Source organism: Lutjanus erythropterus, chromosome 19, assembly GCF_056507025.1.
Source record: "Lutjanus erythropterus isolate fLutEry1 chromosome 19, fLutEry1.hap2, whole genome shotgun sequence".
NCBI lineage: Eukaryota > Metazoa > Chordata > Actinopteri > Lutjaniformes > Lutjanidae > Lutjanus > Lutjanus erythropterus.
The window spans coordinates 16,810,883-16,828,973 of NC_139335.1; the positions used below are offsets into that span (position 1 = coordinate 16,810,883).

The 18,091-nt window shown below is 39.6% G+C and overlaps 1 protein-coding gene across 1 annotated transcript in view; it reads left to right on the forward strand.

Annotated features, from left to right (window-relative positions):
* Positions 1-18,091, forward strand: part of tbc1d16 (TBC1 domain family, member 16) — a 38,357-nt gene that overhangs the window by 2,038 nt on the left and 18,228 nt on the right. Inside the window, exons 2-4 of the mRNA XM_084745103.1 lie at positions 4,632-4,844; positions 7,216-7,378; positions 7,668-7,976. Of these exons, the coding sequence (XP_084601229.1) occupies positions 4,664-4,844; positions 7,216-7,378; positions 7,668-7,976 (653 nt within the window). The 5' untranslated portion in view covers positions 4,632-4,663. The remainder of the gene's footprint in view (positions 1-4,631; positions 4,845-7,215; positions 7,379-7,667; positions 7,977-18,091) is intronic.

Sequence of the window (18,091 nt, forward strand, 5' to 3'; positions counted from 1 at the left end):
GCAATATCCAAATCACAGAACCAGAACCAAATTGCAACTACAACTCGAGAGTGTGTGTTTTCCAAGCAGTGGACTTTTGTTTTCAGGCTATAATCAGCTGATCAACTTACAGTGTAGGACTCGTTTTTATTTTTTATTGTCAAATTACAATGCCTTCGAGCTCCGAGCTTCCTTGAGTCTGAGGAGGATGGGGCAGGGGAAAAAAACTTGCTTCAGCCATAGATTATACAGTAACTTAAATAGGATTTCAACCTATATGCACGGTCTATGACTCCATCTCGATATTTACTGCTGTAAAATTTTTGGATGGATTTGCTACATGTTGCTCCTTTAAGGTTTATGGTAATTTTTTAGCAGCTGTTTTATGGCCACATTGCTTCAGCTCTGATAAAACCATGCATTTATCTTTTACTCAGCCATGTTTTTCTCAGCCTCACCTTGTTTCTTTCTCCCAAACAGTGTTGGTGTCACGGGTCATTGTTGTTAGAGGGTAGAATTAAAAAAATACCAACAGTCATTCATTGGTTGAATGAAACGAAGCAGGTATATCCTCCCAGTTGACATTAACAAATTGGCCACCAGGGTCACCTAAATTAAGTTTTTGGGTCCATAACATATCAGAAAATGGTGAGAAAAATGTTGATCAGTGTTTCTCAAAGCCCACAGCTATGTCCTCAAATGTCTTGTTTTTTCCACAAACCAAAGATATTAAGTTTACTGTCACAAAGGACTAAAGAAACCAGGAAATATTCACATCTGATAAGATGAAATCAAAGAATTTGACACTTTTTCTTAAAAAATGACCCAAACAGATTAACTGTTTGTCCAAATAGTTGGCGATTAATTTAAATGTTGCAACACAAGCTAGTGGTTACAGAGGTTATGTGTGTTAAATCGCTTATTTTGAACCTCCTCTTCAGTTTGGTGAATTTAAACTTTAGGGCACGTAGTGTATTACTTCAGACATGAAGCACAATGTAACACTTCCTGAAAGAGAAATATTTTTTTTATGCTTTGTGTATCTTCAGATGTAGCACAATCTTAATGTTTGCACACACTCCCACTTTGTCACCAATAAAGTTTCCTCAAAACTCACCCAGCAGCCTTTGCAGAGTCCACAGAACCTTGTTTTTCAGGCTTCTTTGTGGCTGGCCCTGTTTCACGCTGCCCCAGGCACATCAGTGTAGAGCGCAGACGTTAAAGGGGTGTTCTGTATTGGCTCCTCTATTCAAATGTCAGCATGACAGCTTAATTAATGTGGCCCAGAGGTGAGAAGCTGATACTGTGGAAGTTTGTGGCTTCTTCTACACTCGCAGCAAAATTTCCTTCTTATTAAAAGTTCTCTTTCTGGCAGGCAGTCTGTTCAAAGTTTGTTTGAAAAAAAGTGAAGTATGTCTGCGGGTCACAGTGAGAGTGGCCTGAGTTTAGGGATGTGAGTCATTTGATAAAACAGTGAAAGGTCAGAGAGTGTGAGCACACAGAGGTGTTGACAGCATAAAAGATGAATGTCCTTTAACAGCCTGAACGAGCGCTATCAAACTGACCCACCAGAGTGGCTCTGTAATCACACACAGACCAAAATAACCACCGGATAGTATCACAGCAGCAAATGTGTTATTGCTGCTGTTGTGATGCTCCTAAAAAAAAACAGCTGTGTGTCACCACATGAAGATCACAGCCTGTCACAATACACATTATGTTCAGGTAGTTTTGTATCTTGCAGGAATGCAGAGTCAGACAGTATGCAGACACTGTTAGCTTTATTTACAAGTGGATTAGTCTCGTGTTATTTAAAGCAGTAAGCATGCAAATAGCTCAGTGGCCACCGATATTCAGTAGTATTCAAAGGATGTGGCTTGCAGTCACTCGGTAAGCAAATACCTCGTCTTCCTGTTTTTCATTATCAAATGTTCTCACACCTGAAGAAAAGTCTGAACACATATAAAATCAGTGCTGTCTACCTTATTAGTCATTTGCTATCACTCACAGAGAGAAAATTTAACAGCAACTATTTCACATTATGATTTAGATTAATTGATTCTGTCTAGAGTGCAACTGACCAATATTATCAATCCAATATGCACCTGTATGAAAACCTTTTCTTTAAATAGAACAGCCTCATAAGCAGCAATTTATGTAAACTTGACCCTTTTCTTAATTCAGGTTTAATATATAATTTATTTATTGTGTTTAATTTATAGTTATTTATTATTATTAAAAATACCAGTGAATGGTGAAAATTTACTGTTTAAGTGACCTGATATCATTTTGGAGAATTCAGTTTGTTGTTAAGCTGTGAAATATCCTGCCTCCATTACATGTGTGGTCACAAGCTGTAACTACTACTGACAAAAATGTGTGCTTATGTGTATTTTCTATATTCTGTATAAAAAATATCAGCCAGTATATTGATATTGGAATTATTTTACCAAATTGTATCGGTATCAGCATGTGCCCCAAAAATCCAGTGTCGATTGTTTGTGGTATTTCATAAAAAAATAACATTTCATTTTGTCCATATTACAAAGCCACAAAAGAATGTTATTTTAGAGAAAATGTATATATTGAGATATTTATTGTATATCCAAGCACAGTTGAAAAATATCAAGATGTTATTTATAAGCTGCATCGCCCAGCCTTAATTTATACCATTTTAAATCAGATATCTTCAGATATTGGACTGTTGATCAGACAAAGCAAGATGTGAAAATCCCTCCTGTGACTCTTAAACTTTGCATCGGGCATTTTTCAAAATTTTCTGATGTCTGACAGACTAAACAATAAAATAACCCAGTTACAGAACAAACAGCTCATTCATTTTAAAGGTGTGAAAATAGAAACCTCTGCCTCCCCAAATACACCCACATGTTTAAATGTGAGACCAGTGATGTCCTACAGTAAGGCTGTCCTCCGAGGTCATGCGTGGATGTCCTGCCAGCAGACTTCCTGTCTGCAGCCTGGCATCAGGAAGTGGGGTGCCTGCTTAATCAGGCAGAGGTAAACATGCCCTAAGAGGAAAAAGGAGGGAACATTCCTCAGATGGAGTGGGGAGTACGTGTTGGCATTCAGCCAACAAAAAAACAAGGCTGAACACATGAACTGGGCCCACAGATACAGATGATGAATCTGAATAATTAAAAAAATGAATAAATAACTATGCGAGGTGAGCCAAAAACTTTTAGGCTGGATGCACCAAAAAGGATTGATTTTTAAACCTGATTCAATTATAGGTTATATGTTGCACAAAAGTTTTAAACTAGCTTAAATGAAGAAACATTTAATTTAAACCTCTCTTTAATCCTCAGTTTAGCTTTTACTCTAACCTGAGATCAAATATAAATCTGTTGCACCAAAAGTTGAAACTTAATTTTTCAAGACAATCCTGTATTAACTTTAACTGATGCATGAAGAGGTTTTACTTTTAAAATAGTGGCCTTTTGAGATGGATTGAACAAAATAATAACTTTTTAGCCAGCTAGCAAAGAAAGTAACTTTCAAAACTTTTAAGCCAGCTAGCTAACAATTTAACCTTTTGTTTAACTTTTTGGCTGGCTTACCTAAAACATTTTAGGTAACTAGCAAGCAATATAACATTTTGTTAATTTTTGATCTAGTTTGCAAGCAGTGTAACATTTTTCTAAGTAATACAGTTTCCCCCCTCTTCCACTTAGTAGCTCCTGATATCACTGAAATTTATTACGTATTATATTTTATTTATTTTTTTTCATTTGGGTAAACATCTGCATATTAATCAAACACTTACATTTTGGTTTTACATAGCTAAACTTGGATTTAACATTGAAGTTTTAAATTGTGCAGCAGAGCAGCTTAACTACTTAACTTTAAATCTGGATTTACTCATTTTAAACCTAGTATTATTAAACTCTGATTAGAACTAATCTTAGATTAAATTAATCTTTGTTGGTGCAACCCAGTGTTAGTGTTCTTTGAGCCTAAAAAGTAAGATTCCCTTTTCAAAGAAGAAAGCCCTGAGCAACACACCACGCCGCGACATCAAAAGAGCCACTTTTCTTTTAACTTGACTTGAAGTTTGTCTCATCACAGCAGACTTTCTCTCCGAAGCAGACAAGTTAAACTCTGGTGCTGTGACATGGTGATCCCAGTCAGGCACTGATGTTGACAACATCTGTTGGCTTCTGATAACCGCTTGGAATTTCACACGGATGGAGTGAAGTGTGTTTGCACTTGTCTTTGTGTGTGTACCCACCGGTATATGTGTGTGTTGTTTACAGAAGGTGGGTCACGTTTAGTGACACACTAGTACTGTAGCCACAGATCCTGTGAGTGTGTTTGTGTAAGTGGGTGCAGGTGCAGGCAGAGAGAATGTGGCACAGGGAAATGCTGAACAAGTAGAGAGGGGAGAGGGGATTCTGCAGTAAGGACACTGCAGTAAATACAGACACACCTGTGATGGAGGAGGTGAAGTGTAGGTGAGAATCTGTGCCAAGCTGTGTCACACTGTCCTTAAGACCTTAACCTGGCTGTTATGTTTTATCTTATGTCCTCCGCCCTTGTCTTTTCCTGCTGTTCAACACTCCCATGCCATTTCTACCATGGACTGTCCTCCCCTCCTCTGTCTAAAACTCCCTTTTCTGCTGGCTTTTATCCAGAGGATGGGCTCAGTGTCCCGGTGCCTGAGGAGATGTCTCTGGGTCGGCTCCTGCGGCGTGCCTCCTCCAAGGCCTCCGACCTCCTGACCTTCAACCCCGGGGCGGGGGGCACATCGTTGCGCTCAGGCCTGGATGGCGAGATCATCTTCTCCAAAAATAATGTTTGCGTGCACCCTGCAGAGCCCCTGCCTGGCCTGGCCGAGCACCATCCAGGTTAGTCGGGACTGATGTTGAGAGTGTGTTTCCTGCTGTGTCTTTGTGGTGTAAACTTTTTCACTTTTTCGACTTGTATTCAATTGAATACTGTATGAAGAAAAAATATTTAATGTTCAAATTGATCAACTTTAGTTATTTTTGTAAATATACTGAATTTAATGCCTACAACCCATTTAAAAAAAAGTTGGGAAAGTTGTCAAATGCTGAAAAAAAAACCTGTTTGGAACATTCGACAAGTAAACAGATTAATCTGTAACATGATGATATGGGCTGTTTTAGTGCCCGTGGCATTATGGGTAGTAGTGTCATGGTACTAAAATTTCTCATTTTGATACAATACCTTGAAAAATATTGATTTTCGATACCATGTGGCAAAACTTTTCTCAACATTGTGGCATAAAACTTTAGATCTTTATTAAAAGATGAGTAAAACAAGGCTATGACATGACAACAGCCATTCAACAAGAGCAAATGAGACAAGTGACGAGAAGAAGACAGCACACTGAGTAACTAAGAGGAGGCAGGACTATACAGACTCTGCAGCAGTGTGTGTGTCAACTAGCTGTCAGAGAGAAGACACAACTGGCAAGCACAGCAGGTAGAGGAGCATCACTACTGCAAAAAAGGAAGGAAGGAAAGAAAGAAAACATGTCTTTTTCAGAGACGCCCCTGCTTAGTCCAAATAGGTAATGCCAAGACACATTCTGCACGTTACTACAGCATGGCTTCATAGTAAAAGAGACCAGGTACTACACTGGTCTGTCTGCAGTCCAGACCTGTCTCCCGTTCAAAATGTGTGATGCATTATGAAGTGGAAAATACAGTAAAAGAGACCCTGAACTGTTGAGCAACTGAAGTCATATATCAAGCAAGAATGGGAAAGACTTTCATTTTCAAAACTTAAACAGTTCCTGATGGTCTTTAAAGGAAAAGGTGATGTAACACAGTGGTAAACGTGCTCCTGTCCCAACATTTTTGGAATGTGTTGCAGGCATCAAATTCAAAATGAGTGTATATTTTCAAAAAATAATAAAGTTTGAACATTAAATATCTTGTCCCTGTACTGTATTCAATTGAGCATAGGTTGAAAGTTGATCATCAAATCTTTGGATTTCAGTTTTGTATATATCAAGTAGGCAGAACACAAATATACAGAAATCAGACTTTCTAAAAGCTAAAATGAGTCTAAAACAAACAGCTGTCGGCCAGATGTTCTGCTGTCAGCATCATTCAGACAGAAATCTCACCTTTGCTGCTTTCTACCTGTTAACATTCCTCCTTCTCCTAAGACTGCTGTAACACAGTGAAACTATTTTAACTTGCTTTATTTTTGCATGTGATAGATGTGTGCTTCTGGCCTAGTGGTGTTAAAATTGTGAGAATTACAGGACTCAACTGTAACTGTTGCCATGTTACCATTAGCAACCATTTTTAAGAAATTGCAAACCAATTTTTGACCTTTGGTTTCCATCAGTAGGAACTACTTTTTAACATATGAAAAATAATGACAGCAAACAGCAAAATTTTCACCCTAAAGTAAATATATTTACAATATTTTTTGCATTTTTAATATTGAAGTATTGCTGTTAGAACCAGAACCAGACAGCGCTGCACGTGTTTACTCATGTTACTCTTTTTCAAGTAAAGTAAATTAAGTTGTGTGGTGAAAAGTTTGAGTAGACCGTCAACATCACACACAAATGTGCAAATTGATTCAGTTCAGAAAGAACCAGATGACCATAAAGGAAAAATGAAAAGGACATTCGTAAAGTCTTAATAGGCGAATTATCCCAACATCTTTGAGCTGCAAAACATGATCAACAGTTCACCAGTTTAAGGTAGCACATCCTACATAAGCAAACATTACTGTGATAAAGTTTTTTTAACATTCTTTTTTGTTACATCTTCATGATTAAGCTTTTTTGTGACGGCATAGTATCTTAATTACTCAAATTATAAGGTGACTAAAAATGGCAACTGTGTTTTCAGTTTCTGCAACCAAAAGATGATAAAAGTGGTTGTCATCCCAGTAACCACTTTTATAAGATGAGCCCTGTGTTAGTTGCTTTTTTAATCTTACCCTGGTATGAACACTAACAGCATTTTCTTCATTTCTGCATCTCTTATCTCCTGTGATCCTCCATTCTATCTGTGTGAGTGTGTGTGTTGCAAAGTGCTTACTCCGTTTCAGGTTTCCCTCTGTGTCGTCATCTCTTTGTGTCTTTATCTCTTCTCAGGTTTCATGTTTGTCTTTGCCTTGCAGCTGCTGGCTTCTTACAAAAAGTCTTATCTTTTCTTCTTTTGTCACCTGATTTTTTCTCTACATAATTATTCCTAACTGAACTGTGGTTTATGTCGCCCCCTGCAGGCTACCTGTGTGTGCACACGGAGAAGGATGAGAGCCTGGGCACCACTCTGATCCTGACCTGGGTGCCCAACTCCCGCATCCAGAGGCAGGATGAGGAGGCGCTGCGCTATATCACGCCAGAGAGCTCCCCTGTACGCAGGAATGCACGCCGCAGAGGCCGACGGTAGGAAAGCCCCTTCCTAAAAGGATAGTTTGGACATTTTATGAAGTTTGTATCCATAGGCAGTGTATTACTTACAGTAGATAGCTGTCAGCCTCAGTTTCAGCAGAAAATGTATTTTAGCCACATAAAAAAGGCCTACCTAAGAGAAAAACAATTTCTCTTCAGGTGTACGCTATGTTAAGAATATTTTCGCAACTTTACCTTGTTGTCAGAGAGCCTTTTACTTTAGCCCCAGTTACACTGAGATTAAAAAACATTTTTGACAAACCAAACCAACCGTCCCCTCCAGACCCCACTCCCGTCACCCAGCAGCCCCGGAGGAAGATGAGGATGAGGAGAGGAACATCACCAGCAGCACTTCCACGGAGAGTCACAGCCTGGTGGTCGAGGCAGGAGCGGATCCCTCCTCGCACCAGCAGCAGCTGCCCTCGGCGGGGGAGGAGGGCGACGAGGGCTCCTGTGAGCTGTCGGACGAAGTAAGTCGGGACAGCACCATGGGCTCGGACTCGGACACTTTCTCCTCCCCCTTCTGCTTGTCCCCTGTCAGTGAGGCCCTCTGTGAGAGCAGCGGCTCCGTCTTCCTGGACAGTGAAAGCAGGTCAGTGAGATGGTCGACTTTCTTTATGATCTGTGTTATTATTTTTACACAGCAGAGTTAAGCTTGTGTTTTATTGTGTCATTCAGCTCAGGGGAAAATAGGTCCCTTGTCCGCTTCACTCCTCAAGTCTACCACTGCCCCACACATTATCGAAAATTGGGATGTTTTGGCCATCCTTGTAGCCAAATAGTTGATGTCAGTGCCACTGTATGTCATATTCCTGTCTTTTTCCTCTCATTTTCTGTCTCACTCTATAATTTCAGCTTAGAAAAAAGACCCAAAAATTTGTTTTAAAGGAAGTGGAGTGTTTCTATTGCTGTGAATTGTTATTTTTAGGTGAGAGTACCGTAATAGGGCTGCCTTTGACTGGCATTTTTTTTTATCTTAAAGTAAATGTTGTTTAGGTGTTTGTCTACATTCCCTTCCTTAATGTATTATTTCCTTTTACAGCAACTATCTGGTATCACTGTACCTGTTTAAGTTGCTTTGTGTTGTGTTGCACAGTGTTGGCTGCTAATCCTCACTGATTATTGTATAAAAACACAACTTTATTCACTGACTTTAGTGAAGCTGGATTATATTTCACAGAGAAAACGTGTACTGGTCTTCTCTGTGACTCAACTCGTGGTGATTTATGGAGTTTTCTGATACATTGCTAACAGACAGCTACTTCAGCTGCTAACTGTCAGTTAGCTTGGTTAGACACGGAGCTGATTCTGCACGTGGTGAGAGCTCAAACACTGAGGAGTGCACTGCTAACTAGCTGTAGTCTTTAGCTACTTGAGCAACAAGTAAAAATACCCGTTGATAATAAACACTGTAAATCCCTGAGAGTGGAGAAGCTTGAGGACACCAGAGAGAAAACCAGAAAATATGTAACTCCTTCAAAACGGAAAAAGCATTTTCTGAGAGACATGAATGCAGTTAAGTGGTCCAATTAAAGCAGACTGAGTGGGTGGGCGGGCTGTGCCGTACCTGGTGCAGAAGACCATATAAAGAAATTCACAACTAAACTAGAGTATTTTGCTCACAGGTATTTTTTTTTTTACATATTTAACTCATTATTTGACACTTTGACCCCATTTAATATGAGCATCCAACACTGTAACATTATATATATGACAGAAAATAAGGAAAAGCATAATAGGTCCCCTTTAAAAAAAGTCTACAGAGCCTGTAGTGGTCAGTTTGAACAGGTAATGCATATAGAATAGGCCTTGCAGTTAGTTATACAAACAGGAAAACATAACAACATCCTGATGGCAACAAACAATTCATTTGCAAGGATATATGTCCAGAAGAAGCTAAAATACTAGCTGCTTTCTGGAGAATTTGTTAGTTGCAAAAAGAAGTTGGATCTTTTTGTTGGACTCTTCTGTTAGAATAGCTTTTGACAGCTCTGTTCAGGCTGTAAAACATCACTACTGGTGGAGCTCTGAGGACGTGGCGTCAGCTGTTCCAGGCCAGTACTTTGTGGTGGCAGCACCTTCTTACCTTGTGCATTATTTGTATTTAATATCCTGGTTATATCTCTGTTGGGTTCTGGTCTGTATAGCTCCCTGTAGGGTCTGAATGTGCTTGCTGCTGAATCTTTTACTGCCACATTGAGGAGCGAGGAGCAGCTTCAAGAGCAGAGCCTGTTCTGTCAAATATAAAGGCATTCGTTGCACTAAGTAGTTCCATAGCATTTAATGTTTGTAATGGTCTCTAAAATAAGTAAAACCAGTCATTGTCAGACCTTTTATTACAGCTGACACATGCTGCTGATTGCCGTTCAACCTAATGAGGTTAAGCAGTCAGCCTGATGGAGGTGGAGGAGATAACAGAAACATAAAAAAATGTCAGCTTCAGAGTAACTGAGTCACATTTGTAATAGCGAGTATGCAAGTCATCTTTTTTATTATCATTTGTCATTTTTAAGAATACCCAAATAGTTAAGAATGTGTGGGAGACAGTGTTTCACAAAGTCATTCAATAACTCACAAAACCGCATGATTTTTCAACGCAGTCTGGGTTTACTAGTGTGTTCACAAATATCCACTGCAGGTAGGAGAGCCCAAATACATAATTTGAATTACAGTGAAACAAAGGATGGATTTACAGGGTGAAATATTATTATATCCATAAATATTTAAGAATGAATATTTGAAATGCTTTCAACGCTCTTTTTTTTTTTGCATACTCCAGTACCAGCTGCACTTTCTTGTTGTCTCTTCTCTCCAGTAGTGAGCGGAAACATCACTGCCGTGCCCACGTAGTCCTGCTTCTTCTGACTTACTCACAGTGAAACTTTTCCACGCTGAGCTGTTTCCTGCCCGTAGTATCAAGAATGGTATCAAATATTGTTATTTTTCAGGGTGTTAAATCAAAATTAGAAATTCCGGTATTGTGACAGCACTGGAATGGATGACTCAGGACCCATGTTAACACCACGTCTGAACAGGGCCTCTGGCTTCAGTCGGTGAAGGTGTGTGTGAATGACAATTGGGGGTGAGGTGAATTTACTCTTGAGGTCTGGAGTTGAGCATAAATAGTTCATAGTTACTGCAATGATACTAGCTATTTTAATTTAAAGACACTTTATTTTGACACTTGGTTTTGACATAATCCATTTTTCAACCGAGTTAAATGTAAGACAGGGGTTCCCAAACATTTCCATGCCAAGGCCCCCAAATAGCATTAGCTTATGGTTGGGGATTCCTTTTGCAAGATATCTTTAAAAACCCAGAGTCGACTGTTTTTTCTGCCTCTGCAGGCTGCTTTTGTTTCAGGTGATGCTGAATTTTAGACACTCATTTGAGAGGGTCTCAAAGCAGAGAACACATTTAGGGCACTTGTAGCCATTCTAATGTGCATCAGAAAATTGCTTTTTGTTCAACTGGGCTGCAATTAGAAAGACAGGCACAGCAAATAATATTTTGTTAAATGTATTTATTCATTTAACGGGTGCAGTGAAATACAAGAAACACTAGGGGCTCATTTTTAACATTTTAACATACACATAAAATTCTACAAATATAAAGGACATAATAAAAATAATACCAAACACAGAAAAGTATGACTACGCAGCCGTTCTTTTTAATATAGTGGTTAGGTCAATGAGAAAATAAAAGAATATACAAATATACAGAACAATTACACTTAAGTATTGATGGATCTTACAGTGTCTTTAATTTAACTATGTGATCAGTTATGAAGCCCCACACAGACTCAAAGTTTCCAGATGACCCCCTAAAGTTGTACTCAAGTTTTTCCAGGTTAAGGAACATCACGGTGTCTTTAAGTCACGGACTTCCACTCCAGCAATATTCTTCTATGTGCAAACAGGGGTGAAAGGCCAGAGTGTCCTTTGATTTCCTTCTAATTATTTGATGATATGGTAAAGCTATGGCCATTTCTGCGCACGGCGTCAGTTAAATGTTTAAGGCCTTGACAAGGTGTTTGAATATATCTGTCCGGTAACCTCGTAAATGAGGGCAAGACCAAAACATGTGTGTCATGTTTGCTGATGACATGTGGCATCTACTGCAGGATTACAATAATGCACATCAAGATTATTCAATTTGATTTTTCAAAATTGTTTTTTAACAGCATTTTGCTGAGGCCCCCTGACACCCCACTAAAGAGCCACAGCCCCCAGTTTGAAGTAACTGATATAAGGGATTTGATTTTAACTTGTTTATTCAAGTTTCACCAACACCAAAAATTTAACTCTTCTCAATATGCTGTGTAAGCCAGATGGTTCTTTGTTACGTCTTCAGTTACTGTAAGCTACCACAAGGTGGAGCCAAAAATAAAAGAATTGATTGCGGTGAGGGCTGGTTTACACTATAAGGCCACATGGTGGCTTACTACACTACAGCTGGATGTCCCCTGGGAGTGACAGCAGGTAGATGACTTCAGTAGGAGGCATGAAAAGCTATCAGAGTTCAAGATGGGTTCATTTACGAGAAGCAGCTCTTAATCTAAATGTTTTATAATATCACAGATGGCTCAAAATAAGTCCCCAAATCCCACAAACCCCAAAACCTCAGTGCTCCCAGAGACTCTTCTCTAATCAAGCGAGCCATCTGGACAGCGATTGTGTTGCTGTCCGGACCTCACGGCCGTTTGACGTTATGATTCCCTCCGTGGTCGTTTCCTCACGCAGCTATTCGGCCTGACATGTTGCCCAGAATGTGCGAGCCTGTGTCAGTGTGTGTTTAAGCCTTCTTTAACCACTCTCAGACCACGGCTTGCTGTAAGTGCAGTCAGTGTGTGACTTGGCAGCGCTCTCTGCTTCACAGCTTCTAACCTTTACTCTGTCCTTCTCTTCCTCTGCGCTCCACTCGCTGTTAGTGTCTCTCTGGCACTTGTATCTATCTTCCCTTCTGCCTGTTTTTCCCTTCTCCTCTCCTCCCTTATCCGTCCATTCCTTCAGCTGTATTTTGCATCTTTTCTCCTTGCTGCTTCTCTCTGTTTTTCTCAATATTGTTTCTTTCGGCATTGCCCACCTCTCAAATATCTCCCCCCCCTTTCCTCTTTCCCCTTCCCTTACTAAAGTCTGTGTGAAGCCCTTTGATTCCCAGTGCTCCCGGGGTTGTTGTGCTGGGCTGAATGTCAGCTCTCCGGATTAGAGCGCTGAAGAGAGCGGAGCAGCAGCCAAAACCCTGGAACCCACTCAATCTCCCTTTCTCTCTCCCTTGCTTTAATTGACACTGTTAAGGGGCCAGGAACTGGAAACATGTCACTTGGAATCATTCAAAGAGAAAGAACCGCGTATGAGAGAGCGAGAGTGGATGAAAAGGGGGGGGGAGAAAGAGCAGAGTGGTGGGAGAGAAATCCACAGCAATCTCTGTCAAGCTTCTTAACAAGTTTCTTTCAAGTTTAACAGTAGTTTATGAAGGCACTCTCAACTGTCAGTGAGCACTGTCTTCTTGAAGCTTTTCATTGCAGTTCTAACACATGATAGTATCTCAGATGAGTGGTTTCCAACGTTTTCGGTTTGTGATGCCTTAAAACTGAAGCAGTTTCTTCCTCTAACCACTTATCACTGGTCACATGCTACACAAAAACAGAATTGTTGTTGAAGTTTTGCAATTAATTACCATTTATTAATTAGAAAATAAAATACTTTTTGAGGTAGACTTTAGCTGTTCCTGCTAGTGCAATAAGAAAATAAAACAAGATGTTAGGCCAAAATTAGAGCCCCTGAAAACTGCACACAACACAAATATGAGCCTTTAAATCAACATTCCTTCATATATGAAATTGACTGAAATTTGAGTTTGAGTTTTGACCCTTTGAGGTTGCTGTAGTCAATGTTAGCAGTGTGACGTAAGCAGCATTTAGTTCATTTCAGGAAAAATATGTTTGAAAGTGTGAGCACATGTTGTTTTACGTTAAGCATGTGAAGTAAAATGGATCCGTTCTTTAAGATAATGTTACTGCGATCACAATGTTAATTTCCATTAGCGCGTTGATGGGAAGTTCCATTATACATTGGCATTGAGCTAACACACTAAGTGCTAGTTATTTACATATATACAAAGTCGATTCAGCAATCACAAAAATCGAAAAACCATAAAAAAAAAAGAATCACAATACTTGAGAATCAATTTTTCTTCTCTCAGACCTAAAGCTAGAACATAATTGCTTTAAGTCATACGTACTTAATAATTTGATTGCTTTCAAGTCAGCACTTTACATTAATGCAACTTAAATTTAAGGCAAGTAAACTTCAAATTTTACAGCTCAGTTTTTTGCGTTACACAAAGTAAATTGCTGCTCCTTTGTTTGCTATTTTAGTTTTTTAAATAGAATAAACATAATTGCCTGACCATAGCTGGTTTGGTTCAGTGAGTTTACAAAAAAACGTAAAAAACCCACAATGTGTCCAATTCAGGTGAACCATTTCATTCAAACATAATACACTGATCACTAAATATAAATTTGTCTTGGTCTTCCAAGTCACCAAGAGAAAATGGCAGCTAAACTGCAAGGGTAAAAAATCTGGAAAAGACATGGACGTCATGTTGTGAGATGCACAATACCAAGAAAAATCGAAGTGAAGCGCTTTTACTTAAATATGAGTTGCAAATTAAAGGAATGGGGTGTAATTTAAAGTTGTTATTATACACAAAAGTAGAGTGGCATGACTAAAGCACAAAGCTGAATTTGACACCTGACTTTAGGTATTACTGAAATTTACACAGTGTGTTTTTCTTCCATGCTGTATCTGTATAATTTGTAGAGGCCTCAAGAAGACAAAAGAAGTCATTAGAAATAAATTAATGCAGCAGAAATATCTTCTGCTTTCATATACTGAGTGCCAAACATTTACTAAAGGCCTCCTTTTTTTCTAGACGTTTTTGTGTTTTATTGCTTTACAAAAAAGAAATCAAAGATTTAATGTGGCTTTTTTTTGACACAGAACACCAGAAAAAGACCCTTTAATGCCAATGCAAAAACAGATCTCCACAGATCTCTCCTTCTCTTCAATATAATGGAACTAGGTAGCACTCGGCTTGCGGTGCTCAAAGAGCCAACAAAAATATGTTTGAAAAGCTCAACAGCAATGTCTCTTTCCAGAAGTCATGACCCAGTTGCTGAAGATAATCCACAGACCTTAACGTCTCTCCTCTCTTCGTCTGATACCAATAAGCCACGCTGTGCCATCTTTAAAGGGTTGTTATCTTTCTTTGGACATGCGGCAGACACTGCAGGAAGGCGCGGTTTGACAGACAAATATAATAGTGGGAGAATCACCGGTTTTGGCTTTGATTTCAATCATTGAAAGCTTATTTTGATTGATTTTAGATTTAATATTGAAATTGTGACACACCTAACTAGCACTCTAATAATCTGAGGACCCCTTGCATTCATTCAGGCCTACTATTCCAGTGAAAGTCCTGGAAAAGACGTACACCTGACTTGCATTTTTGGCTCTGGGATTATTAGAATACCACAAGAAAAATGTCAGATGTTTTTCTCCAAACTCTAAACTGTACTGACCATTTTCCACTGTGTGCCTGCAGAGCCCACACCACCCCCCTTCACCCTCATCCCTCCCTCATCCCTCTATGGGATTAGCTGAAGGGCCTGGGAGTCCCTGGAGGACTGTAGCACTTGGTCATGGTTCTCAGGGTGACCTGGCAGCGCCTCCCCCTGGGGCAAAGTCTCATGTATGTGGGGAGAGGTGTTATGAAGGGCCTGGGGGCAGTTTGATTTCACCCTGGCCTGGTGGGATGTGCTGGTTGCTGCAGCCTTACTCCATCAAAACAGCTTGTTTACATAATGTACTCTCTGTGCAGTTTATGGCTTGGCTGCTGCCTACAGTACATGAACAGAATCAGGCTGTGGACCCTGACAGACGCTGTTAATCAGTCGCTGAGTTTCCGCTTGAATGCAGCACAGCGGACGATCCATGTAGTAATGCCAAGAATCATGTGCTTTCTCGCCACGTTTTCCATGGTTTTTGCACTTTTATTTCCATGCGGAAAAATATGCAAAAACGTTTCTCCTTTTTTGTTTTGCAAGAGGAGTGACGGAAATGTGTGCTGTAAATGGACTCGTAGGCCTTGTTAACACCCCAAGCTTGACAGTCATTGGAGTACAGTAGTCCTTTTTAAAGAAGCTCCTCCATATTTCACATTGCTTAACTCCTTTAGCAGAGCCCTCTGTGCCTCTCTCCCAGTCTCCTTGTATTCCACAGTCTGGTTTGTGGCGTGATACATGAGACAGAGAGCAGTAAATCACTAAGATAGCAGAGGAAACGGTGCAGCTTGGATTGATCAGCCTTGTTATTTCCCCATCTGCTAACGGGGGGAAATGATTAGCCAGACATGATTGATCCAGGGTGTAATAGATTAGACATGGCCTGCCTCCCTCCGTTGTAGTTTCAAGATACTGACATACCACTTATCTTCACCTGTAAAATTTCTCTAAACAGAAAAGATGTGTAATTTTACAGATGGATCATTTTAATGGAGAAATCTGTGATGTATTTACTGTAATAAATCATAAAATGACCATGATCTGTCATCAGAGATTAAAAGAACATGCTCGGATGAAATACTCACTTCTCTGACAACAACACTACAGCTGTAGTGTACTCCTATGAAATTTCTTTTCCAGGCCAGTATAACTGTTTTAGTTGGCCGTTTCACACTAATTAGAGTTCAAATTAATGCCGAATGTTTGCCAAATGAGTATCTGTCTGTTTAACAGTCGTAAGAAATCATGTAGAAGGAGTAGATGTTCATAATGGTTAAATTGAGCAATATGGTAATGAAGTTTGGCAGGCAGTAAGACAGGAAGTGACTGAACTCAGACTCCAGAGCGTGTAGTTTCAGTGCAGTGAGCTTTGCTTTACATTGACAGTCCTGAGCAGCTTATCAGCTTACAGTGCAGGACTTGCGGTCACTGCAATGATTCACTCGTCTTGTACGTCTGCGTTGTTTCTGCAGCCTGCCTGAGCTTCCTCAAGTCTTGGGGGGATGTGGGGGGATGTGGGGGGATAACTCACTTAAACCACAGATCATATATTAAATAAGGATTCAACCTACTTAATACTGTCTTTGGCTCCAACTCATTATTGGGCTGCAATATTCATTTTTGGAAGCAACGTTTGGTCTTTTAAATTCACTCAAACCACAGGGAGGAGAACCAGCTTATTTTTTTTATTCTAGACATATAATAAACTAAATTTCTAAATTGAATGACTTCTAGTTTAAATTTTCTACACATAATAAGTGCATTTTATAGCAAGTAGTGTTGTAAGCAAGTAACTTCATTTAGACGTCTGCTTCTCAAATGTCAGTGGGTTTAGCACATTTCTGTGTTGGTCTGTTTCTCAGCATTAGCATGGTCCGAGACGTGTTTGAGAGTGCATTATGGTCATTAGCTACGGTCCATTCACTTATGTGTGTGTGTGTCTGTGTGTGAGTTGAACATGACAGTCAGTGATTCTTATAATTAGAAATCTTGTGTGTTTCCTGTGATGCAGGATTCATATCATATGTACATATGCACATACACAGTTTTGTCTGTTTTTCGTGTTGTTGTATATGTGTGTTTGTGTATGTGTGTGTCTCTCTGTACATATATGTGTAGTGCGTCTCCTCCCGTAGCAGAGGAACCCTCGGCTCAGGTTTCAGTGCCGGGAACAACATGCTGGCCATGGGGGGAATGACAGGGGAAATTGGACGGCAGACAGTGTGATTTGTGTGTGTACACATTTCCTTGTGTGTGTGTGTGTGTGTGTGTGTCCTCAGAAGCCTCCATGCATTCCTCCCATTCTCAGCCTTTTTGCTGAACCGTATTGAGACGCAAAACAACAGGGCAGGACTGAGCTTGGGATAAGCCTACATGTCTGCACAGTTATCATGGGGCTAAACACCGTCGGCCACTGTCCACATGATGTTTATTATTAATGTTCCACACAGAAGAATCACTCCGAGTCTGACTGTGAGGCACAAGAAAGGAGAAACCAAGAAGTCTCATTCCTTTTAATTTCAGGGAAAACATGACTCAGTTTCCTTTAGTACAATCAAGCTCCAATTTAAATTTGAATTCATAGAAAACTACTTTGTAAAATCATCCTGTCTTTGAATATTAGTTTCTAAAAACAATACTCGATACTTCTTGGGATGGATAGACAGATAGGCAGATGCTTTATTGATCCTGAGGGAAATGCAGGCATTCAGTAGCTTCAACACACAAAAAACCCACAAAGCTCACAAGAATAAAAGAACAAAAAATTAAATTGCAAACATTAGGTGATGGTGTAGCCACTGGAGCTAGTACAGAGCTGACATTATGTAAAGTAAGGTAATTACTTATTATTGTGGATAAGATAAAATACAAAATAATGATAAATATAAATTTCAAGACATGTAAATGCAAAAAATACCAAATACGTTCAAATCCAATACAGAAAATACCATAGATACCACAGCAAAAAGAAAAAAAATCTTCAACACACAAAATGTTCTGTTTTTTTTAAATTAACAACCTGCACAAAATGCTAGTACAGAAAAAGTCTGAACACTGTCTGGTTTTGCTTGCAAGCAAAATTTCAGGCAATTACAACTGAACTGAACTAAGGTCTTACATGAGCACTTAGATTTTTTTTA